The sequence below is a fragment of the Battus philenor genome, unplaced genomic scaffold, assembly GCF_028537555.1.
Source record: "Battus philenor isolate CCGP_79_NKW_IND1 unplaced genomic scaffold, ilBatPhil1.0.hap1 SCAF_21, whole genome shotgun sequence".
In the NCBI taxonomy this organism is placed as follows: domain Eukaryota; kingdom Metazoa; phylum Arthropoda; class Insecta; order Lepidoptera; family Papilionidae; genus Battus; species Battus philenor.
The window spans coordinates 6,060,314-6,086,216 of record NW_027181684.1 but is presented as its reverse complement, the minus strand read 5'-3'; the positions used below and the strand labels follow the sequence as shown (position 1 = coordinate 6,086,216).

General features: G+C 36.7%; 1 protein-coding gene across 1 annotated transcript in view; it reads right to left on the bottom strand.

Moving 5' to 3' along the window:
• The window catches only part of gro (groucho), a 65,970-nt gene that overhangs the window by 20,168 nt on the left and 19,899 nt on the right, over positions 1–25,903 (bottom strand). The window contains exons 5-7 of the mRNA XM_068766399.1: positions 16,717–16,854; positions 8,220–8,418; positions 3,728–3,753 (exon numbers count right to left, since the gene is read on the bottom strand). Of these exons, the coding sequence (XP_068622500.1) occupies positions 3,728–3,753; positions 8,220–8,418; positions 16,717–16,854 (363 nt within the window). The remainder of the gene's footprint in view (positions 1–3,727; positions 3,754–8,219; positions 8,419–16,716; positions 16,855–25,903) is intronic.

Genomic DNA, 25,903 nt, shown 5'->3' with positions numbered 1-25,903 from the left:
GCTGCGCCGAGGTAGCCACCGCTGCAAAAACACCTTCGTACAATTTTGTTTTAATGGTTTAATAAAGCCGGCGAAATAAATAAGTCGCATTTACACGCACCGCCGCCACCTTAATTAAAGGCGCGCGGGCACTTTCAAACACGAAACGAGCGAGGCGTATCGGAGAACAAACGCAAATTTATTCCGAGTGGAGTTTTTTCGGCATCTATTAAATAAAGAAGTCGAGGAGAATGCTAAACAAGGTTGAGCGGCCCTCGCCCTGCGAGTTTTCCACTTGAAGTGGTCGGAGGGCGGGCGGTGGGGTCACGGGGGCGCTATTCACGGTGGCTTAGATAACGTAAGGAGGATGAAGAGCCGAGATGCGCGTCGTAATGAACCGGCTCCGAGCACTTTTTGTGCGGTTCGCGCGCTAAATTGAATATTAGGCGCGATTTGGGAGCGAATCAGCGGGCGCCCCGGATAAATCCGCGGTTATTATGTTCCCAATGAGATTGCGGCCGCCCGCCTCAATTACATGTTCGTACATGTGCTCGACTTCGCACAGACTCTATCATATTTATTTATTTACTAGATATTTAGCTCTTTCGATCCTCGGTAGAGAGGAATACAACATTTAGTAATATGTCTCTACTATCTAAATTATATTGTCATAAATATTATTTACGCGATTAAACATTTGTTAAAATAAAACTTACCGTATTTAATACGCAGAAGCAAAATGTGTACAAAATAAATAGTACATACGAAATAAAATATTGGTGAGCTATAAACAGAAATCTGAAAAGCAAACACGTCGTGTTCGTAAATAAGTAACGGCGTTGCAACAGTGTAGCAACACCGGCTCCGTGATTTGCAACAAAAACATCGCCGGACAAACGGGCGAGGCGAGCGCGTGTAACCTGACGCCCCCTCGAGACGGTTTGTGTAAACTTTATTACGGTTCCCTTCTCCCTGCTCCCTCATCGAATTGTAAGGCGTCCGTGCATTACCCCAGCGACGGCTCGCACAGATCGACGGCTCCGTGAGCCAACTGCTAACGACGCGCTATTGGGGTCACGCTGCAACTCTAAACATGTTACGTTTCGAAACTACCTCCCCGGCGTGTTCTCACCGAGAAAACATTTACATTATGCTCTGACTTCAAAACTTATATATGCGCACTCGTCAATTTGAAAGTTCACATTGAATTTTTGTGTTAATCTACACGTGTAAAAGATTTTCCACCCATGTGCTCACTCGTCACAATATCTCTGGAACTATAATGTTCAGAAAGTTGGAATTTGGTAGGAATTTTTTAAGAATTTCTAGTTAACGAGACATTCGCTCAAAAAGTGCATATTTAAAAACTAAAACTTATTGGTACAAAGTTAAGACACTATCAAAAATATTTAGAATAGATTTTAGTAAATAACACACAGGGCGAACGAAGTTAATAAATAATAAACATTTTAAAGCAAACGTGATGAAGTGCATAAATAGCAAAGTTTAAGTGTTAAGTATAAAGTTATCGGTTTCGTAAAATGTATTCGGGGCAAATATTAACAACAACACAACATTAAAGCAAAATTGAACCGACAGCCATTAAATTTTTAAAGGCCTAAATATTCATCGAACGAATAGCGCTGCAGCGAGTGTTGGAGCAGAAAACATTAATTGCGGCGGATGCAAATAGCGCTGCGTCACATCTGACGCGGCTAACGATCACAATTCAGATATTAAAGTGTGACGAAGTGACAAAAGCAGACAGTGCGAGAGTTCGCGAAGTAGGTTAGTCAACAAACTGTTAGGAGGTGACGGTGCGCGATATCGATTCGTATGCATTCCGCTTGCACCAAGCGACGCGTTCGAAACTAGGGCTGATTCATTTATGAATTTCTTTTTGTCACAAATGCAATTTTAACAGTTTTTTTCCAAAGATGAAGGACCTGCGAAAGCGGGTAGCGCAATGTAAGACCAAAAGCGGGAGGATGACTTTGTTAGTTTCCCGAATACACTAAATGCAAGCCGTTTGTGATCTTATTGAAAATATATTACGGAGGCATTTGTCAGGTAGTGAAAATCCTGCTTAAATGATGATGATGATGTCTTTTTTGAATCTAGGAACAGATAATTAGAACGCTGATGTCCAGTTCATCGCACAATATATAATAGTGTAATCTGGTATCTAAATGTACAAAAAATAAAATCTTGATGCAATGAAAGAAACATAGGCACAAGAACAAAATATATACTTTTAATAAAAATTACCATACAAATGGTTATAATGTGATAAATGTATATACTCCGCTGTATGTATTATGATTATTGAAGTTGTAATATGATAAACCTAAAGGAAATGTTTAAATAGATTAAGATGTAATATTTAAAAGAAAGTGTAAAAAAAAACTTGCAACAGTGTATCCAAAGTCACTATATGTGATGTTACGAGTAATACGAAATCACATCGGCTATCGAGATCCGACCGACCCCATGAGATATCTTTAAAATAAACTTGTCAATGTGTATCAACCCTGACGCGGTGCGTTCAGTGGAGCGACAAGGGTGGTGCGACCCCCGCCGCCGAGCACTCCCATTGCCAACACCTCGCTAACGTATGCCGCTGCACTTCAATTTAGGGTTGTCGCATATTTACCTCATGTGTATTTTATAATAACCGCAATGTGAAAATAAAACTGTCAAATAGATGTAAGAGAAATAAAAAAAATATTCGATTTACACGAGAGTAAAGAATATATTTATTAATATTATCTTAAAAAAGATTTTATTAAAGAAATTAACAGAATTAATGAAGTCTTGTCTTTTGTATACTTATTACCGGTTGATGATATGGCTGAAATACTGTAAACTTAATCCAAATTCCTTATATTTGACCCCGGATATACATAACAAATTATAATTAACCAATTAAAACCTTTTTTAAACATGTCTTAGACGTATTTTAAGCATCACTAAGCGTATATGTTCAGCAGTGGGCGTCTTAAAGTTGTAATGATGATGATGATTGTAATATTCTCAGAACGCGCTAGGAAGCCATGTAAAATATAATAAATTTAAGAATGCAGGATCGACAGCCCTGCAGCGCTGGCACACCGCACCACTCGCACCGCCCTCTTGTTTCAGGCGGCGCTCTGTTATGAAATCAACGTGTTCGAGCGACACTCAAGCCTCGCGTTTTCGAATGGAAATTCTTGCATATGTGGGAGAAATTTTCAAAGCGAAACCCGGCCAAATGTTTCACTACATTTCAGTAAAGTATTGCTAAAGATTATAAGTTTCGTTGACATATTTTTATATCAACTTATAATGTAAGTTTGTCGAGTTCTTACTCGTATTTAAAAAAAAATTATTATCAATTAACATACAATATCAAAATGTTTATATAACTTTGATAGTTTCATCATAATCATGTTAGCCGATAGATGTCTATTGCAAGGCATAAGTCTCCCCCAAAACTCATCACAATACCCGGGATTGCGCTACCCGCATCCAGCTACTTTCTGAGACCTTAATTATGTTGTCGGTCTTCCCGGTGACACCTTACTCTCTTTATAGATACACTTTATTTAAATATATGGAACATAAATCAATTAATCAACCCAGTGTTGTTTTTAACATTATCATTATATTTTCAGCCAAATTCCTCTATTAAAACAGGTTATATACATAACTCAAAACACTATAAACAGATATTAAAATATTATTTTGACAATTACTTAAATTGACTTACATGTCTTTCTTCCGCTGAACTAATACCTGTGAACAAATGGTAAGAATATTTAATATAATCTGGTTATACATTAACATTTTTGTTTTTAATTAATATACGTTGTGTGTGTGGCACTGAAAGTAATTAGAACTGGAAAGTTAAAAAATAACTTTAAAATACGTAATTGCTGATCTTTTTTCATCCAATACATCCTTTTGTAATTTATGTTCGATAAATTGTCGTCGACATAAAACATTAAAAATTACGTTTCAGAACACGGTGAATTGAGTGTTACTTTTTACAACTGCTTTCGATTTCAAATGTGACCACGTTTGATATTATCATTTTTTTCATAAAAATAAAAGAAAACCTTCGTAGAAGATGGTTTTAAGATGCTGAACAAGCGGTGGCTTCCTTCGAAAGCACTATGAAAAAGTCCTTGAAAGGGGAGTTGGGTCCATTTCTTCTTACAATAGTTCAACAGGATCCAACGACGATTATCAAGGGGACTGTTTTAATCATCAATAAATCATTTATAAATTTATAATTAGTTTTATGTATACCCATTGTATATATATATACAAAAGGTGACATTAAACGTACAAAAGGTAACTATATGTGGTGATTATAATGTTTATATATTGGACAGTTTCATACTTCTATGCGATACAATAATTATTTATACAATGGTGTAACCAAAAATAAAATTCCAAAAAGGAGTCCAAAACTCTTTCACTTTAAATATGAGATCGACCGTAGCTCCACAAATATCACTAAAATCTAGCTAAGACAATCCATTCTATTATAAAAAAAACTAACATATAAAATTGTTTGAATTAATAGACGAGCAGTTAAACAGATTTAGAGGAATAAACGTGACAAAGGCAACCCTAAAGTAACGGATCAGTAATCTCAGGAAGCAGAACACGAATACAAGTATAATGGAGGTCGGGTCGGCTTCAGGTGCGGCTGTAAAGTGCTACATGAATATTGCAGGAGCTGTCGACTGACGTGTACTCCTGCCCCTGCCGCGTGTCAATTTATATCTTAATTATATATCGGCTTGATTTACGAGTACCGTCAGAACCGACAGTGCGTTACGCTTTATTTATTCAACTTTAATTCCTTCATTATTATTCTTTTGTTATTAACAAAATATAATTAAAAGAACGTATATTTTAAAAAATTACAACGAAAATCGAGTATAATTTTGTAAAAATGATTTTACGACATTAAATATGTATCAGACAGATCTATCACAGTATAAATTAAATAGACGAGCCAAGTATGTTACCCAGATATTTAAGATTCAATATAAAACATTTTATTAGCAAACATTTAATAGTAATTCAAAGAGAATTGAAAAAAATGGTAATTCATAGTGCATAGACGTTAAAAACTGATTGTTATGATAATATGTTGATATGTTGAATTTTTTTAAAAAAATCATTGTGCGTAAAACTATTGTTGAATAAAATTAAATTTGCATTGTGATGTTATTGTTTTTGAATACAATTAAACAATTGAAGGCGAGGAATAAATAATTACAATTTAAGTATTCAATACTTTCAACATGGCGAATATTTTCAAAAACCTAATTAAGGCAGCAAAATGTGTACACGATATCATCAAAGGTACATTAAAGTATGTGCGATATAAAAAGTTTTAAAAGTAAAGGAATGTACCGCACTGCGAATCGTGGTTAGCAAGTAATTTTTAATAAGTGCTAATGAGCGAAGTAAAAAGCGTAGTAATGTTCACATTAACCTTAATTATTTTGTAAGACTGTAAGTGACGTTAATAACAACTTGTATTTTTACATTTGACTAACATGGTTTCGGCCTGTGTCTTCTTTTCGAGTGTACGCATTTTTTTCATATATTATTAATTACCAAAAATTGGCTTGTTTAGAGCCTGTAAATGTGCATCGACTTTTTTGTTTAATATTTTTTTAACTCTTAAATTATGAAATTAACCGTTATCGTGTTAAAGTATTTTGTTTAAAAATATAGTACCATTTAATGATTGTATTGTAAGAAGTCGTTTAAAGAATTCATTTTACCATTTCGTTAAATCATTTCGCCTTTTTACATATTATCAGCGGTTGTAGTCTTTGTTATCAAATTAGACACGGGTTTTATCACTTATAAACGTTTATTTAACATTATACGTGATAATTTTAACCGTATGAACGTTTGATTGGATAATTAAAACAGATTACGTTTATAACAATATGCGCACATCAAAGGCGAGCCAGTCGTTTGCGAGTTAATTGTGAAGCAATCATGTAATTACACAAGCAATACATATGTCAGTGCGAGGAGCGTCTCCCGCACTATCTCCACGATTAATTTAAGCGCAATAGCATCAATTACTGGCGAGCGATAGAGCTAGGAGCGCTATCCGGGCCTAACACTACCGCCCAATTAAATCTAACATCTAATATGCATGTTTGAATGGTTAGAAATGCCGCATTATGCTGATTGTGTTTGTGCTAGCGTTTCTGTGAATATGCTTTGCGTGTTCGGTTGATTATACATAATATATTAGTTTATTAACGCCGACAGCTTTCATGAGCACGTTTTGATTAAATAATTAAATCTTATTTAAGTGAGGGTAATTATATTCATATGTATTTATAACAAAAAAAAATCAAAATTTCATCGAAACTATCAGACTACGTGGCTACTTGGTTCTTGAGGTTCTGGAGTGGAGACCACGGACCGGCAAGCACAGCGGAGTACGTCCACTTACAAGGTGGACAGACGTCTTTGTTAAGATTGTCTGAGAACGTTGAATATAAGCCGCTACCCTGCGGCCCCATTGGAAACCCATGAGAGAGGCCTATGTCCAGTGGCTGACATCCTACGGGTGAAATTATATTGAATCATAATTTCTCTCTTTACGACATCTATAATTTCGCTATTTCTTATAAATCGGCAATAACTCTGGTTTTCCAGCAATTAATGCTTTCTTTTAATTTTCTTATTCAATATATATAGCATACCCCTAGAGCAATATTAATTAAAATTATTTATTTTCAATACAACAAAAGATATCTTTAACGTTTAATTTGATCGTTATGTATAACACTATGCACAGCACGAGAGGCACAATAAAAATAAGAGCGCAGTTGAAAGAGAGCCCGCAGCGCAGTAACCGGCCATTAGGGCAATTACACGTAATAACACACCTATGCCATTATCATTGTAATTAGGAGCGCCACTGTCCATTAATCATATTAATCCTCGCATGTATAATTTAGCCGGCACTCAAACGCTGCGTTTGAGTCGGCGAGCGGCGCACTCAAGTCACCCGCAAAATTACGTTACTAATTGACTAAAACACGCGACTCTCACACCAGCCAGGAATAATTAATTGAGCGCGGGCTAGGTGTGGAGTGGGAGGAGAGGTGGGGGCCATCTGCGCGGTAACTCTTACATCAGTACACCGATAATGGCACAAATTAGCCGGGGAAGTGGCAGTGGGGGCGGGGGCCGCTAAGCCGGAACATCCCGGAGCGCAGATTACCGCTTGCTTTTGTAATTAACCGGGGCGACGGGCGGCTTCCAAATCCATTTCTGTGTTACATTTTCATTTGCGGCGCTCGCCTCTCCGCGCCGCTCGCTTCCTGTTGTTTACGCGGGCGGTGTCCGCTCCGTAACCGCCGCGGCGAGTCGACTGTTAATTATTATACGTATCGTAATCCAAACGGACTCAGTGAACATTCTTTTGTGAAGCTAATTCGCGAAGATTAAACTTTTCATATCACTAAACGATGTAAATAATAATAATAATAATCTATAAAAGTAAATACTTTTATAGATTATTATTATTATTATTTATATTCATAAAATTTAATCATAATTTTATTTCCTTAGGTTCAATATATAATTAAAATATACGTGAAAGCCGCTCGGAGTTCGCATTTAATTTGATATCAGACAGTACTAGGCAGATGTTTGCGTAGTCTATGCAAACATGCGGGTAGGTACACCGATTTGAGGAAGTGAGTCACCCGTACTTAAGCCAACATCTTTCGAAGCGTAGCCGTCAGCGATCCGAAAACACGCAAACATTAAGTTCAAAAAGCCTCTCGAAGACTGTAAATATTGGAGGAGCCGGGTCGCAGGCGGCGCGAGGAAGGAGGCCTCTAATAGTCTCCATACCTGGCACTACGCAAACAACACGGCCATACAACTCCCCTTTTAAAATATTCAGTTGGGAGTATCGATCCGAAATAAATCTTCGCTTCCTGGACTGACAACAAGGAGCCTGGGTAAGATCGAACTAAAAAAGATATTTGGTTAAGGTGTGACAGATTTTTTCAACGTTATATTTATGTTAAAAATGTTTACATCTAGCAAATTTAAAAGTGTTATCCTATTTACCGAAATAGGACGACGGTGGATGCAGAAACAAGCATGTTATGAAGTTTTTCATGGTTTTGTATGTTAACCTAGAAAATGATCTAAAGTAATAAATATATAGTTCTTAATAATACTTGACTTACCATTTCCCTTGTCATCGGGTCGATGTATTTCGGGTGGTTTTGCTAGCACTGATAAAGGGTGATGGGGCACTCCTAAGCCGAGTAACCCCGCTGGTGGCAGAGCACCCTGCCCGAGGAGGGGCAGTGGCGGAGCACCGTGCGCTGGCAGATGCGCCGCATGCATTTGTTGCAGTAACCGTGGCAAATCTGGTCGTTGTTGCTGCAAACGAAGAACTTGATTAATATAATTGTTTTTAATTAAAACATTTTAAACCAGTAAGTAAATAAATTAAAAAGTAGATAAATTAAAAAGTTAAAGCAATACTATTTCGAAGTGATAGGATATCTAATTACATTAGAAAACCTTATTATAATCGTAGTGATGTAGATTGAACAAGCAATGTGAGAACTTAAAATATTTTTAGATATCAATAAAGATTCGCGCGTATAAAAGGAAACTAAAAGAATGGTGGCGCAGGGAGGGAACGATCAAAGCAAATGTGTCGCGCGGCGCCGTGCATTTTTAAAACAACCAAATTAAAAAGTCCTCCACGGAGGGGCTCCGCGAGCGATATTTTAAAATTTAAATGAGAGCCTCACCGCCGGCGACGAGTGGGCGAAATTGATTACTCCATCTGCATTATTCCCCTTTTGGGTCCCCGCGCTTGCTTCCCTTTCCTATCTCGTCTCGTTTAACTTTATTAATACCCGCGGGCGATCTTTACTTGTTACTTTATCGCCTCCGCTCCCGCGTCCGTGTTCGCTACTTTGTCGCTCACGAGCCTGCCGCCCGGAATTTTTTCCGTTCCGCCGAGCACGATCTTTTTTCACCCGCCGAAAATTAATTGGTTTTTCGCCGAGGGTGGAACATATATTTTTTATTGGCCGGTCAGTGCTGTGATTTATTGTGTGTCAAAAGGCGGTGAGAGCCACTTAGCAGGAGTGGGTTTTCACTAAAGGGACTTTTGAATCAAATTAGTTCTGTAGCGATTATGTCAAAACAGATTTTAATATCATCGGAATGTGTCTGGCTTTGATCGTGTCTGTTAGGCAATTAACGAGCATCGAGCGAGGAGTGGGTGTCGGTAATGGTCATGTTTTTATAACGCAAGCGCAACTTTGTTTTATATGTTCGAAATAAAAACCGGTTTTTGAGGTTTCGTCATAAAATTGGTGTATTAACACGTCACGAGTAAATAACGTTTTAACACGACGTGAAACATAATCTTAACAAAATCGCTTTTTAATATTTTATTATAAAAGCAGAGCGTGTCGTCGGTGTTAAAACTAGTGAGAAGGGTAACTGCGAGCCCCCGGAGGAATCTAAACTAGAGTAGGAGACACAAAGCCGCGGTACGTCGAAACGGCTGGTATGACACAACCCGCTATCGAGAGCTGTAAGCCCCAAACCCTCGTGCCTCCCTCCACCCTCCTCCCTCGCGCCTGTTATGAATGACAATACCGTGGCGTGTTGATATTTCACTGTGATATTTTTTCGACTTGCATTTTCTGAAGTGATTAAATGTCGGTAATATTCTCCGGGGGTATTAAGACTTTTACCTCAAACTTTTTATCCTCTTACTCATCTCTAAGTAATCTTTGATGTTTACTTTTGCAGCCAAACAAAGCTTGTTTTGCTTTACGAAATAAAAATTTTTTGGTGAAAAATATACTTGGTTAAAACGCAAAGGAAATGTTTTCAAAAGTATTCCATCGATAATGTCACTTGTACCAAGTTTTAAAAAAAATAATTATATTAAACGATTTCGTCTAAATTGACTTTGAATCTCGGCAAGTGTCTTCAAGCAATGAACTACGCGTGAAAAATATACAAAAAATAAAAGTAAAGTGAGTCGGCAAAGAAAATAAAAATCCTGTGCTCACGTACCACGTAATCTTATTACAATGCGACAGAGTAGCAGACGTGCGCTGTCTTAGAAGCTATTGTCACGAGAAAAATGCTTCGACGCGCTCTGGTTTTCACGCCGCGTTTACTGTCTGAACGCTATCGGATTATTCTTTACTTATTCATGGGTAGCTTACATATGTATGAACCTATGTGAGGCGTGGGCCCGCCAATATATTATTTATTTGTATAAATATCATTAATAATGAACTACATCACTAAGATCTTACATTGCTAATGTTAAGTAATCACGATTCTTCAAACTTATCATCTTTTGCTAACACATTAAGCTGACACGTATAAAGGTAGGTATATGTAGTAAAAATTTACTTATCATAGAATTTATAACACATATTGTCTTTCATCGTCATCATTCCAGCCGTAGAAGGTCCACAGCTGGACAAAGGCTATCCCAATAGATTTCTTATAGGACCTTTTGGAAATAGCCTGCTGAAGTTACTTCTTCTGACTACCTAAATTTATCTTTATCAACCCTTAATTACAACTTTAGTATTATTTATTTATGTAGAGGTCTTATATTCTTTACTAGCAAAAATAAAATACTAGTTCTCTGAATTGTATATGATTCTCATAGATATAACTTACTGTAGGCAAGTTCTAATCAAAGATAAAAGTGGAATACGGTGTCTTTAGTCTTTATTTATTATTCAACTGACACCATCATATTTAGTACAGTCCTTTTTTATTTTTTATAGTTAATGCTCTGACTTACTCAACCTAACTTATTTAACATTAACTTAATGTTACTTTGACTTTTAATTAAATTTTCGTTCTTCATCACTTTGGCTGGACCAATTTACCTCTAGACATTCCGCACGGAATTGGACTAATAATATTTAATAGGTAACTATTCTAATTCAATCCGGTGAATCTGTGTGTACCGGCCTGAGCCGAGGCTCACCAGGGTACGTTACCGTAACAGAAGTTTAGTCTAAGCGTCTTCAGCACTCTGCCACGTCGAACTTAAAAAAGTAGATTACAAAAATAATTATACTCGTCGCTAAGAATTACAATTTCACAACGCTACAATAATTGAAACGAAAAAACAAGAGGTGGCGAAACGGTCCCCTGGTAAAGGCTAACCCAAACCGACGGAGCTCGCTATAAAGAGGGCAGTTTATCGAGACGGGGTGTGTGGGAGGGCTGGAGGTTAGGGAGGCTCAGTGCTCACGCACCATTAGACAGGAAGCCTCCAGGCGGCACGCGACGCCGACACGTGTTACACTTTCAACATAATTGCTTCTAATGATACGCCTTTATTGTATACGCTATCGGCAAACGTAAACACCGTGCGAATGATAACGCGAGATGCGGAATGTAATGATTAATTAACATTTACTACAAATGGAGGTCAGCAAAAGTAAAGTGAACAACAGGAAAATTATCTTTTCATACATTCAACTTCAAAATGTCTCTATTCATGTATACATCTACACCCGGCTCGGAATGTTGATAAGAGTCGGTCAGTAATTTCGCAGATGTTCTTTTTTAATAAAAATTAAAAATGATTGTTGTGTACATTATATTATCTACCCTGCAAATGTAAATGAGCCAACAAACCAAGTTTCCCTAATTTCGGTCAATTAAAAACTCTTGGATGTTTTAACAAAGTTTATTCAATAATATACTATTGATTTTAGATTTAAAACTAAGAAAATGAATGCCTAAGATATCTTGTAATATAATAACTTGCAAATATAATCAAATTATTTGTGAGACCATATGAGACTATAAATATTGATAATTTGTAATACCGAACAGTAGCGATAACATTTATACACTCTACATGTACGAACTTTATATACGATAATACGAATAAACATGAAATTTATTGAAGGAATCGTTTCAATTAAAATAATAATAGCATTAAATGAATCAATAAATGTTAGGCAAAAAAATGTAGGTAGGATAGACAAGTAGTTTCGCAGTGGACCTTAGTCAAAACACTAAATAGGTAAAAAAAATATTTTGTCACACCTTCCTGTGTCCTACTTATTAATTTCCAAGAGAATATCCAAGTTCCTTTATTTAGGCTACGTAAAGATAAATGGGACTTGGTATTATTTTCCGTTGGGTGCGCTCCGTGCATGTTTCTTTTTTTCTTTTTTATCGTATTACATGTCTAAACTTCATTTTATCCGATCGTGTAACAAAAAATCCCGTTAGTTTTGTAATTTTTTTAATCAATAATATAGGTGAGGCGACTACAGTGCAATTTACAAAGCCATTGAGGAGGAAACAAATAAGTATTTACACCGGAGACGTCATGTTTGTGCACATGTCGCCGGAGATAATATTCCGTAAAGTAGATACGCACAATACATTTGTTCACTGTGTGTACTTGCGTCAATTGCGGTATTTCAATTATGATTGTTACCTAACGCTAGCACAGTACAATAAACAAAGGGGACATGTCATCAGATTCATGTCTCGTATAGTCGAACCGAGGTCGCATGTCCTATCGATTTGCAGATGTTTCGTGAATATTGTTTCAACGTGAACATTTGTGTCATGTATAGGTGAGCCGAGGGGGGCGGTAGGGGAGAGGGGTTCGTATCTGGAAGCTATTACCTCGACGGTCGGGGACCACCCCGGGGGTTCCACGACACGGAATAAAATCACAACGAGAAACGATATACCCACCGATAGCGCAGCGACGACGTTCCGATAAATTCTCCCTTATTGTCGATGAATTCTTGTACATTGCTTTAATACACAGTTACAGTAGCGTCGTATCTTCGATGCTATCGAATCAATTTGCTGCGCAATGTTCACGGAACGTTATAAATCTACCTTAGTTAACGTAAAAACTAATAAATTGGAAACAAATGATGAGAATCTATATTAAAATTTTAAACAATAAACAACGATTAACTTTGCACAGTAAATACAAGTAGAGACAGTTAGTGATTTTAATAGGCAAGCAAACAGCCCCCAATTTGAAGTGTATTCCCACTTCACAAATCGGCGCGCGGAGTCGTCGCAAATCAGACCGTGGAGGGCGCAGTGCGGAAGCCGCTCTCAGGGGAGAGACCCTTTGATCCCTAGCTGACCCGAAGATAAAAAAAGGTTCGTAATAAAAAAAAGGACTGACATACGGAAGGTAGCGCCACTTTTTTATTTAAATTAGAGTGCTTTATAGGGGAAAAGCGATATTGCGTTTTGCCGGCTTCCCTCGAAGGTCGGCGATACATACCTAAAGCAGTTTCGTGAATAAGAGGTCGTTGATCTTTTATAAAGAGTTTACATAAATATCTATCATTCTCATATTAATCATAAATATTATGGCAGAATAAATTGCATGTTTTATACTAAAATGTACTGAGGAGCAATTCATTACAACAGAGATAATACCGGGAACATAAATTCTGGCAAGTATCATAATTACTGATCGGCATTAACACGACGTAGGTTTTTGTGTTAGTGCTAATAACTCAAGGCGCAGTTGATTCGCGGCCAAAACTTTCAAATCACTCTCTCGAGCTCAACTAATTAGGGAAATATTTTGGTTATTTAACTCGCAGATATAATTGTATATTCTTGTTTTACATAAGCCTAGGAAAATAAGTTATATAGATTAATGTAACTATGTTAAAATATCATTATCTTAGAAACCATTAATCAATCACACCTTAAAAATGTAACATAAATAATATTAAAATAATTATTATTACGATACGAAAAAGACAATAAGTAAATAAGAATAGAAATATAAAATCTCTACCGTACAGGGATTGAAAAAATGTTCGTTGTCATATATATATACATATATATATATATATATATATATATATAAATTGCATCGAAGATTAAAATTGTTTTGACAGTCTTGTTAAATCAGCGTCAGGTTGTGATTGAAGCTGTAGATGTGAGTGGCTGGTGAGCTCTCTAATCGCGTTGGCCGCCGTCCAACGTGCGGACACTCGAGCCCGGGAGCCGCGGATTGATGAGCGACGACATCTTCACCGCTTTATTTTGGAACTCATTATCTCTCAAGTGATTAATTTTAGCCGTCCGCTACCCTGAATACCGGTCGACATGTTGAAACGCATCGCAAAATGTTTCGAGACGTCTTAACCCTGAGTTATTAACAATCTTTAAAAACCTCAAAAAATATAGCACTCGATGATAAATTACTAAGAAAAACACGATAGCTGATTTGTTTAACGGGCGCATGCGAAATGTTCGCGGCGTTAATGCGCCGGTAATGTCCGCGTCTTCATCGAGTGTTACGGGCGAGAGAACCGAGCGTGTCGTAAATATTTCACATGATAAAAACATGTTAATTCACATCGCGAGACGGCGGCTTTCGACTTAATGAGCTGAAATATTTTTATATCCGAGACGGACGTTACCGTTTACCAGTTGGTGGGTTTTGATCACGGCCGGCGTTGGCGCGACGTTGGCGCGCCGCCAGCCCGGCTGGATCGTTTAATTAACGATCGAGTAACTTTCGACCTGTTGAAAGCAGCGCCTTCACGGAATGAACTTATTCTACACGTCACCCCTTGTTCGCTCTCATCGGACAATACGGACGATCGAGCGCTTGCGGTTCACTCCTTATATACTCGTAAGGTAAGTAACAGTTAAAACCACTTTTTCGTTATACCTTTTTTCCTAGGGAGAACTTATTTTAGTAAATGCTATTGCTAAAACTAGAATTAACTAATATTTAAGATTGTATACCAGTTAAATCCTATATGTAACATAGAAAAAGCGTTATTCTGTAGCAAGTCAGTTAAAAGTGTTTCTTAAGTATAAAATTAATATTTTACTAGGTACAGGGCTCCGTGTCCTAGATTTATATAAATAAATATTTTAAAATTTATATCTTGTTTAATCCCAAATTAGTATCTGTAACGCTAGATTTATCTAAGCTCGAAATGACAACTAGTTTTATCTGAAAAACATAAATCAGTTGTGAATTCCAGATTTAACTAAGGCATTTAGTTAAAATTAGACCTAACTAGAAAGAACTAGTTCTAACTGTAACATAAACAGATGGAAGCATGTTAACCTTAAACGTATTATGGGGCCAACGACGTTAACAATATTAAATTTTAACATAAGTGGTATGTCTTATTTGAATTTGAAAAATTCCCGTAGTAAAGTGAGATTAAAAAGTAATTTACCAGGACATAGATTACCTGTGTAATGTATTAAACATATAAAACAGTTATGTCGTATACCATAAACCATTATGCGGTGATAAGATATGATCATATATCGCTTAAAGATTAAAATGTACAAGTGATACGCGTAATGACCAAATCAATTGAGTGAGCTAAATGAAATTATAAAAATTAAAAAGCGTAGTTGGTAACGAGACAAGAAGCTACACAACAATATTGCCGAGGCGTAGATAGGCCAGTGCTAGCAATGAGTAATAATGTACGACAGCGAGCGGTGGATTGTTTGGACAGATGCCACAATCAGCAGGCGAGGAGCTATAGCATCACTAAACATTCCACGGCACATTTACAACGGCCCGCTGTACAAACAAAACACGTGTTTAAATCGCTCCGGCGGTGCGTTGCCGCCAACAAATTAATACTTCTCTACGCAAGAATTTTACATGATTTATATGTTATCTCCGCTGTGTTCGAATGTTTACACGATTCCATCAGCGGCTCGTGTAAATTGCCGAACGGGATCTATGCAGAGTCATAAACACATTCCCAACTAAACACGATCTCGACGTTTCAATATTCTATATCTTTTTATTGAGGTGTCGGTTAAATGTAGCGAAACCGCTAAAAACACCAACTCATTCCGATCGCTCCGGACTATAAAAACTTTTATTGTAAAGAAATAAATTTACATAATGGAATAAATTTTAACAAAACGATTAACAGCAAACGAAGCTAAAATAAACGTTGCTATTGTTACTAAGATATATAATTTGTATTTGCACAAGTGTAAATCTGCTATTTTATGTGCATTTTAACTCGTAAACCTTAAATTTACATTGTTAGTTATAATTCTGAATAATGATTGTATAATTTTCAATACATTTATTATAAAATTATAAACAGTTTATTGAAAATTAATGAATGTCATAAACAAAGTCATGGTTACGTATTTAAAATATCACGACCGAATTTTGTTTATTGCAATGACAACTGTTTGAATCAGTGAAAAATACATAACTTTTTTTTTCATTCTAACATTTTAACTATCGGGTTGTTTTCTTCAATATTTAATTATTTCTTAGAATCAATATTGCTATCGCGCAACTGACATTATTACTAGAAGAGATAACCTCTTACAGAACATTAAGGCCTTTTCCTCAAATCACGTGAATCAAACTTGAAGTGTATCAAAATATGCTATTATTTTTAAAAGCCCTATGTATCGAAAAAAAAACTTAGGTAACGAAAAGGGGAGTGAGACGGATAAATTTCAGGCATACTTATCCTCGTATCACTCTCCAGTTATGCGTTATGATAAGCCCGCTCTTATGTTCAGATGAACTTCGAAAATAATTGCTGTTGTTCATTTATCAAATAGAAGACCAATGATGCCTTTTCCAGGATTAATCAGGAAAAAGTATTATTGAATATATATATAACATGTATGTACAGAACTTACCCCAATAATTGCGTTGAGCTCCGTCATAGTGACCTGCTTCGCCCGTTCTACCGCTGACGCCACCTGCTGCTGGTGCTCTTGGGACAGGAACGGGAGGATTTGAGCTATTATCGCATTAAGTCTCTTGGCTATCTCCGTCTGCAACACGATCATTATATTGTAATAAACCATAACACAAGTGGCACGGAGCAGGCCACATAACTCAAGGAACAGATGTCAGCTGGGACCTTAAAATTCTGAAGACGATGGACGGTTAACTCACAGACAACCTTGTTAAGGTCTTAAAATAAAGGCTTATTGGAAATCTTCGAGGAATACCTACGACAAGAGCTGAAATTATGAGGGTAATAATGCTACCAAATACCCCTGTACTAACAGTATAGCTATTCACACTGTCTTAAGTTAAATATAGTGAACTTAGTTAATAACTAAGCGAATGTAAATGTCATCAAAGTTTTATAACGACGTTGTTACGTCTTTGTCAATAGTTGTTAGTGGGCATGACATATGTATGTAAATTGAGTACTTAAATCGAACGTTAACAACACGAGAAGAATTGCATATCTTAGATCACATTTATCATTTCAGCTGTAGGACTTTCACTTTCGGGCTTAAGCCTCCCACATAGTTTTTCATAAAATTGGAAGCGGTTGCATCTTGTGTTTTTCGGCAACCTTCCTAACAGCCGTACGTTTCACTCGCTATGGCCCACTCCGTGTGTCAGACATAGAAACGGAATTGTCAATTTTGAATATACATGCAGTCAAAGATAATCTTGTAAGAACAGTGTGAACTTTTTCATCAATGAAGGTGAAAATTGAATGTGCTGTACAATAGTGACACGGAAAATTATAATACATGTCACAGCCAATTATAATTATTCATAACCCGCTATCTGTGTGCATAATGAACAGCACGGCGCAATAAACAACACAATTACAGAGGCAGTATCAATTGAGTTGCGGAACGTTAATGATTGCACGTTTAAAATATAGTTCCGCAAAATGTTTCCACATTACGACGCGATGCGAATTCAATAATAACACGCGTATACATAATTGCAACCGATAAGCCGGATCGGGAGCGATGAATAAATTTAATCGGTAAACAATGTGAATGCGGTCAGATGAGATCAGTCCCTCTTTATTTTCGCCGCAAACTTAACTTGCGCAAGTGTAGACTTGCACAAGGTGTTTGGGAAGAATTATCCACTGCTGCGGTCATCGTGGACGTCACGCCACTTGTCGCTGTGAACATTCCGTTTTACACAAGCGTTGCACGTGTGGAGTAGCCACCATCTGTAGCACCACTTACAGATTTACATTAACAGTAGAATACAAATATAGTAAAAAGCGTGTATACCCGCGATATGAAGAAGCAGCATTAAATAGTCAATAATCAGATGTTCTAAATTAACCGATAGATGCCCAATATATGGAATAGGCCTCCTCCAAAAATCGTGGCCGGTTTTACACTAGCCGATTTCAGCGACTTTTCGCGACTTTAACTAAGTAATCGACCCATCTAATGTAGTCCACGCAGTAAATTACTGACAGTGGCTATAATTACAAGAGCTCGATTACTAAAATATGTAATATATCGGTAACTACTGGAACAGTCCTATATGATATTGAAATAAAACTTTTTCCAATTCCAATTAAAAAGTATTTATTGGTTTATTGTAAACAAGACTATTAAAATTAAACGAAAAGATTGGTAGGATTGAAACAATTTATGAATATATCAAATTTTATATATATATATATATATATATATATTAGTTATAACAAATTCTAGTTTTGATAATGACTACGCAAGATGATATATTTTTAAACTAGAGGAATAATATTATATCAAAGTGATAACATCGTGTTCACGTTCAACATGATTTTCGCATAAGAAAGAGAAATATTTTTAAGCGTCATAATGGCAAGTTTTTAGCAAGTCAGTAAAATGGTACTCGAAGCAAATACTGATAAGATCACGATTGGTTATAATTAAGCCGCAAGGTTATTTAATAATGACATAATTTATTCATAAATACATTGACCCACTAATAGCGTTAATGAAACACGCTAATCGCTGGCGGCCTGTTAATTGATGGAAATGATTTCGATAACAGATCCATTATTATAAATTCACTAATACAAATATTGTATGAATGAATGAAAATGAAGATATAAAGGGTGAGTGGTAAAGAGGCTTTAACGGCGTGAATGCTCATTTGTCTGCAAAAAGCTTTAAAGATTTTCACACTTATTAACTATTACCTGTATAGAAGGATCACTCTTACATATGTTACAATAATTATTTTTTTCTACCAGAAATAGTAACGTCAGTAAATTCTGTCAGTACAAAATCTGCAGGGACAGATACATAATAATTAATTTTAATATGTAGTAATCCTATTTTCCAAAACGCTTTTTCTTACTTTATTACCAATACTACTTATTATTACTACTATCTTTGGATAGGGTGCACCACACGTTAATTGACAATGAACAACACATTCAGCCCTTTAACGCTTTTTTTTTTTTTTTTTTTTTTTTTTTTAAATGACCCCCGCTATTGGGGGCCTCTCGTTCCCCTATCTTGAGTGGGACAGGGACTTAATCTTTTAATATAATTTTTTCACAGAATTTTTATTTTCTTTCTCTTCTATCGTTCTTCACATAATCTTTCAGTCTTGTCTATCTTTCATGTTACATTTCGTCTTTCTTTCTCATTCGCTCTATTCTTCTGACATTCTTCCCTTTTTTCTCCTTTTTACATTTATAATTTTAATTTCATTTAACATTGTTTAACATTGATCTTATACTATTATTTTACATTTTTGTTCTTCTAGCTTTTTATTTTGTTTTATATTTTTTATACAATGTTTGTTTTGTTTCTGTCGATGGCTTTTTTTGCGATTTCTCGACATAGGGATAAAAATGTCTTTTTATTTTCGCCACTGATCAGGGAGGGTATTGTCTCCTCCCTGACTTGAATTCCAGACCGGCACTCGAAGCACGCTTTTACAACTATTAGTAATCAGCTTTAACGTTTAACTGTAAAGCATTACATAATTAAGTGCAGGTCATTTCGAACAGTTCCTAGGGGAAATTTATAGGGAAGGCCTACGTCAAGCATTAGACGTCTACAGCTCAAATGATATTTTGTATTTGAAAAATAAATAAAGGAGACCTGCATCTTAAATATTTTAACTTACTTAACAGTTGGACGTCATAAAACATTTATTTTAACGTCATACTAATTTTCTATCAGAAGTAGTTCTGCATGAAGTGAGGTTCGTCGCATTATTTTATACAGAATTTTTATTAGAGAATTCTTCATTTCTGTACAACTTATATACGGTAGTCTCCTTTGAAAAACTATTTAGAATCACTACGTTTATGGTAAATTGTAATAAAAACAGATTGAGATAAATTCAAAACATTTTTTCAAGTAGGTATTTACGCGCAATTTTGATTCCTCAATTATTTTAATATTATAAATTGTAAACTACCACCTGAAACCAAATACTGAGTGTATTTGGTCTTTTATAATGAAATTTATGTTTAAATGGAAAAAGTTTTATGTATCAATTATATATAATATCGACCATGTAAATGAGTCAACAAATCAAGTTCCTCGTATTTAGATCAACTGTTGTTCATCAATTCCATGTTGTGTCCTAAAAAATTATGTGATAAAGATATGTAGATTGGTGTTAAAGTGAACTAAAGAGTAACAGCTAGTTAAAAAGCGACAGTAGTAGGTAAGTATCGGAGCTAATTATTTCTGTTTCCATTTGTTGGGCAGCGATGACGTAATGCAGCGGCGCAAGATGGACGCGACCGCCGAACCGCAGCGCGCGGCCACATCCCACAAATTGCACTTTCATTTCACCCTAATGAATGCACTGTTTGCCGCCACCGTACTGAATTTACACCGCTGTACAACTTTGTTCGTTAACGTTTTATTTGCTTTAATTATACTCAGGTAAGTAAGTAAACAATTTCGTAATCAACAATTAACATTGGACTGACCATTTGATGCTAATTGGATTCTGAAATTAGTTTTAAACACATTTTAATAAATACGAACGATATGAACTTTCAAATCAAGAATGATTTCCACGGCAGGATATTAAACAGTTTTAAGACTCTTGCATATAGAGTCTTCAAGCGGCCTAAACTTCTGTCTAGTTTTCGAGTCAAGTTCTTACGCCGTGCTTGCTGATAGGTAGTCTACTCCAGAACCACAAGGGCCTTGTAGCAGTACTAACTCAACTGCCACTTCAACTTGTCAATGCGGTATGTCAAGTCGTCATCATATCAGCTGATAGATGCCCACTGCAAGGCAAAGACCTTCCCTTAAAGATCGCCACAATAACCTGCCTTGAGTTGCCTGCATCCAGTGAATTTCCGCGGCATGATTATGCCGGTTATTTATCAAATATTACTATATAATTTAATATGGAAATCTGAAGTGTTAATAAATGTTTTTGCCGGTTAGGGCGATACTGTTGTACACGACAAGTGCGGAGAGCGAGCCGATTTACCGCAAATTACCGCTTCTCGGCGCTTGTTACGAAACTTTATCGCTGCTCGCACGCCGACTGTTCACTCCGATGTTAATCGTAAATAATAAACCGCCACCGCACACAAACACCCGGACATTTCTTTTGTCTTCCATTGCTTCACTAAGATTCCTAAATTTTTAAAATTCTGCTATATATACTATAAATAATATTTTTAATGAATGCCTTTGATTGTTATGTATGTTGTAAAAATGGTCTGAGCAGTGTTTGTATAAGAAATTATTCTTTATAAGAAGAGTTCGTATTTAAACTCGATTAACAATGTAAACTCTCGTAAGATCGAAACTCTCGGTTTAAGCAACTTTCATTATGCCATAGGTGCGAGTCGTTGCATATCGTTATTTATGCACATCACAACGAGACTACTTTCACGAAACAGTGGCAGCTTAGCGGTAAAGCACGGAGACTTGCGATAGTAGGTAGCGGATTTGATTCCCGGAATACAATCTTTTATATAATCTGCACTTGCTTGCCGCTGCTCACAAACAAGTTTCCAGAGGACTAGCAGCAGTGTTCCCTGTGTACCATAAAACTATACTGCGATCGCGAACCCGCCTGCTAAGCGCGGCGATTATGGTGTATCTCCCCATAAATATCTTTGGGTGAAGCCTCTGCCTTGCAGTGGGCGTCTATGGGCTGAAATGACAACAATGCTTACCTATATTCATTTACCCCCATCTATAATTACTTTGTAACAATATGGTGCTTCAAAAATACGTATGAAAAAATACAATAATAAATTTTCAATTAGTATGCGATTTCACAATGCGATCACCCCGTTTATGTTTATTCAGACTTGTAATCTTTTTTGCTAAATTTCAACTTTCAGTATTTTAAACGAGGACGTCGCACACGCTGTGTCGAACAAAACGTGTGCTTGTCACCTAATCATTAGGCTAATGCCTTGTTTGTCCAAATAATATTTTAGTTTATGGTAGAGAGATCTCTACTATAAATTAAAATAATATTGTACCATATTTTATGGCAATTGTTAATGAACGTTGAGTCAAAGAAGTAAGTCTGAACTTTACGTCACTTAGCTCCTATTGAAAACAAATAAAAGACACGTCAACTATACCATACTCTTAAAATAAATATTTTGCTGTTAATTGCTTTTAATAATGTATATCCTCTTCTATTTGCTGTCTTTGCTGTTTTAGAATAGGTATATAAGGTAAGGTACATAAGGAAACTACAGAGAAATAGTACTTTGGTTAAAATCATATACTACCATAGGTTTAAACTAAAAGTTGTAAGCAACGTAAATTCTTTGAAAATGGCATTCACATTCGTACATAGGTCTTGTGCTTCTTTATAAATGGTTGAAAACCGGGCAGAATAAAAAGCGAGCTACAAAAGGGCCGCAAAATACGTACTCCAGCTCGCTCTCCACAAAAGATATAGTAAGGTTTGTCATTAAGGAGTTCATCCCCGCGCGAGAAATAAAAGAGGTACGTCGGGGTTTCGGGCGCGAGGGGGCGAGTGGGAGCGCGAGGGAGCGAGTGGGGGCGGGCGCGGCGCCGGGTGGGGGCGTGCACTAATGGCTCCGACACTCATCCGCTAATGCCGCGGGTGACTCCTCTTTTTGTGCGATTTTCACGTGGTTTAGTCGGTCGAGCTTTTAATCTCGAGCTGCATCTTGCCGTGATGCTCCATTTAGTTGCGACAGAGTGAAGTAAAGTCATGAAAATACAACTCATTCCTCTATATATTTTTCCATTATATACATTATGTACTTTTGCGCTAATTTCTACTATTCTTTTAAACTACTGATACTTAAGACTCCACTTCTTCGATTTAGTGACTCTTTCTATGAGCAATGTATAAGGTTTTACAATAGGAAATCAGAAAATGTGCAGAAAGCGCTCTTTTCGAGATTTAATAAAATTGTCAAAGAAAGTTTGTGTGCTACTACATTGTAAATGGCTTAACAGAATATAGCACACCTTGGGAAAGATGTATTCGCCTCCGGTTGTGCTATTCCATCATTTATTAAATTATCAAATTTTGAATCATAAAAAAATATATTGGCCTGCTGAGTTTCTTCCGCCTGTTCTCAGGTCTGAGAGATTTCAATCGGTAAGGTGGTAGACTCAATTTGATATCAACAAGGGAAGTAATCGATCGTATTTAAAATAGTTCTTATCATTGAATTTACGATGATTCATAAGTGTCTATGATAACTATAAAATTTAGGAGTAAATTGATTGTGATCAGCCTTTCAATTGAGTAATAAAAATGGTGAATGTACTTCCGTGAGGTATAATGCTTCACGTGTGTAGTTATTTAAGGCAATGATAATGCGATTGTGTATAACTGCACCGAACAAACACGAGGAAGAGTGTTTAGTCGCGGGTGTCGAGCATCAGTGCCGCGTAGTCGTGTAGAATGCACATGGCGCGGTGCAAGGCGAGGGCGCCGGTGACCCAGATGCGGGTCGCTCGTGGCTGCACGTCGCAATTTATTGTCTCCCGCCTCGAACGCTTGCGTTCCGACCCGCCCATACGGACACACTTGCACTCAAAATATTGAACATTGTTTTTTAATACATCGCTTCCAACACAACATACTACATCATTTCTTTTCAAAAAGTTTAAACGAACACAATAAAACGTCTACAAAGTAAAATATTGCATAAACAGTGCAGATGAGGGTAAGTACATCTTAAAAATTCTGAAAGTTTAAATACTTCGAGTCTAAGTAGGCACTTGGCTACAATAGGTAGCGACCGCCTCGAAGCACTTCGCAAGATGAACTTTTACCGCGATTGTGTCGGGAGAAATAAACCACGGACGGCGCGCCCCAGCTGCGGTTTCGACCTTCATTAATGGCCGCCAGCTCTTTTATGAATTATTTATGCACGCCGCGCTCGACTTGTCCTACCCGCAGCTCTTTCTAACTTTTCACTTCATTGAGCAAATCAGTCAATGTTCTCGAAAGCCCTGGCATAGTGACGCGACACCGATCTTATATAATTTGCTAATAACTTCTCTGAAATTACTTTTGAATGTACAGGTTGACTGGTTATAGATGTAAAATCCTTATAGTGGTGAATGTATAGCTAAATTGTCAACAGCTTTATCACCTATTTCAAGTTACCCTGCATAAAGTGATTGTTCTGAAATAAGTTACGTTAATTTTTTTTATTGGAATGCGACAAGGCCAATAACTTCTAGTGGTACAAAGTGTGCAGCGATAGATATAAATAATATTTTATTTCATTATGTCATAATTCGAATTTTGGAAACGCTTTAACTTACTGTTGTTATTTATTATTTCTGAAACCATTAATTTTTGGATAAATTATACTTTAACAGCGTCAAATGAACTCTACACTTTTAAAGTTTTTACAGCTATAACCAATCATCCTGTGTAAACATATTCACGAAGTAGGATATTATAGGCGACTTGCGATTATTCATACGAAGGGACACATTGAACTCTGAATCACATCATTAACTGGTTACACGTCGTGTCATCGTTATTACAATGTTAATCTTATTAATTGCTTATTAATTGTAGACACTTGTAATGAGAAAATAAAATCATAAAAATGGAGTGCGTATCAGTGTTGTTGATTATAAACAAATAGTTATAATTACTCGGCGTGGACAAGTTGATTCGAGAGTTATGGAGTGGGCAAGTGGGCGAGTGGGGCGGGAGACATCGTTATCTTGATATCGAATATCGAGTGCGTCACAAAACCTGTAGGTATATTGTGTATAAGCGGGGGCAATGTCGCTTCGTGATCAGATTGTGCGGCGCTCGAGTGCCGGCGTGCTTCACTGAACAGCACTCATTCCTCTAAGCCTCATAACAACGAAACGCTTCAAGAATTGAATTCACTTTTACGTTCGTTCCATCAATGCTGACTCTTGTTTAATTAGAAAAAACACTGTCGGCTTTCAGATTGAAATGATATAATAAATAAAGAATATAACGACTGAAATACCATTCATCATTATTATCATATCAGTCCATAGACGCGCTTGCATGGCATGAGTCTCCCCCTAAAGATCGTGACTTCCCGCAGCCTTAATTATGTCGTCGGTCCAACTAGGGGGCATAGCTCCTTCATTGCTTTCTGACTTAGACTATTATTATAAGGTCCATCGTAAACCACCATGTCTCGGATCCGTAGGTCATCACCGGCAACACACACTGGGCGACGACCTTCGTCTTCGAACATTGAAATTAAATCGTCATTATTTGAAAATATTCTGTGTTAAATCTTGTTTTAAGCCATGTCTTTGATGGCGAACGTTATGAAGGAAGAGTTTGTTGACTCGCGTGTTTCTCGGCAAACAAAAAGCCAGCTTCCTAGCTACCCCTGTTTGTTTAGGGCCACACCAAACGTTTGCTGCCCTTTGTGTACCCTCCCTCCCGCTAAAGCGTTAAGCCTTTTTGACTCGGCACTTTTCGGAGAGTCCTTATTACGCGGATGTAATGTCTGGAGATATTTTATGAAGAAAACAGATACGGTAAGTAAAATTTATGCACGCTTTTGTAAATGAAAATTTTAAGCAACTTAATACTTCGTGAATGTCGATGTAAAGTAATTATTTCAGTTTCCAAAATGATACAATTGTTACCTCATTGAAT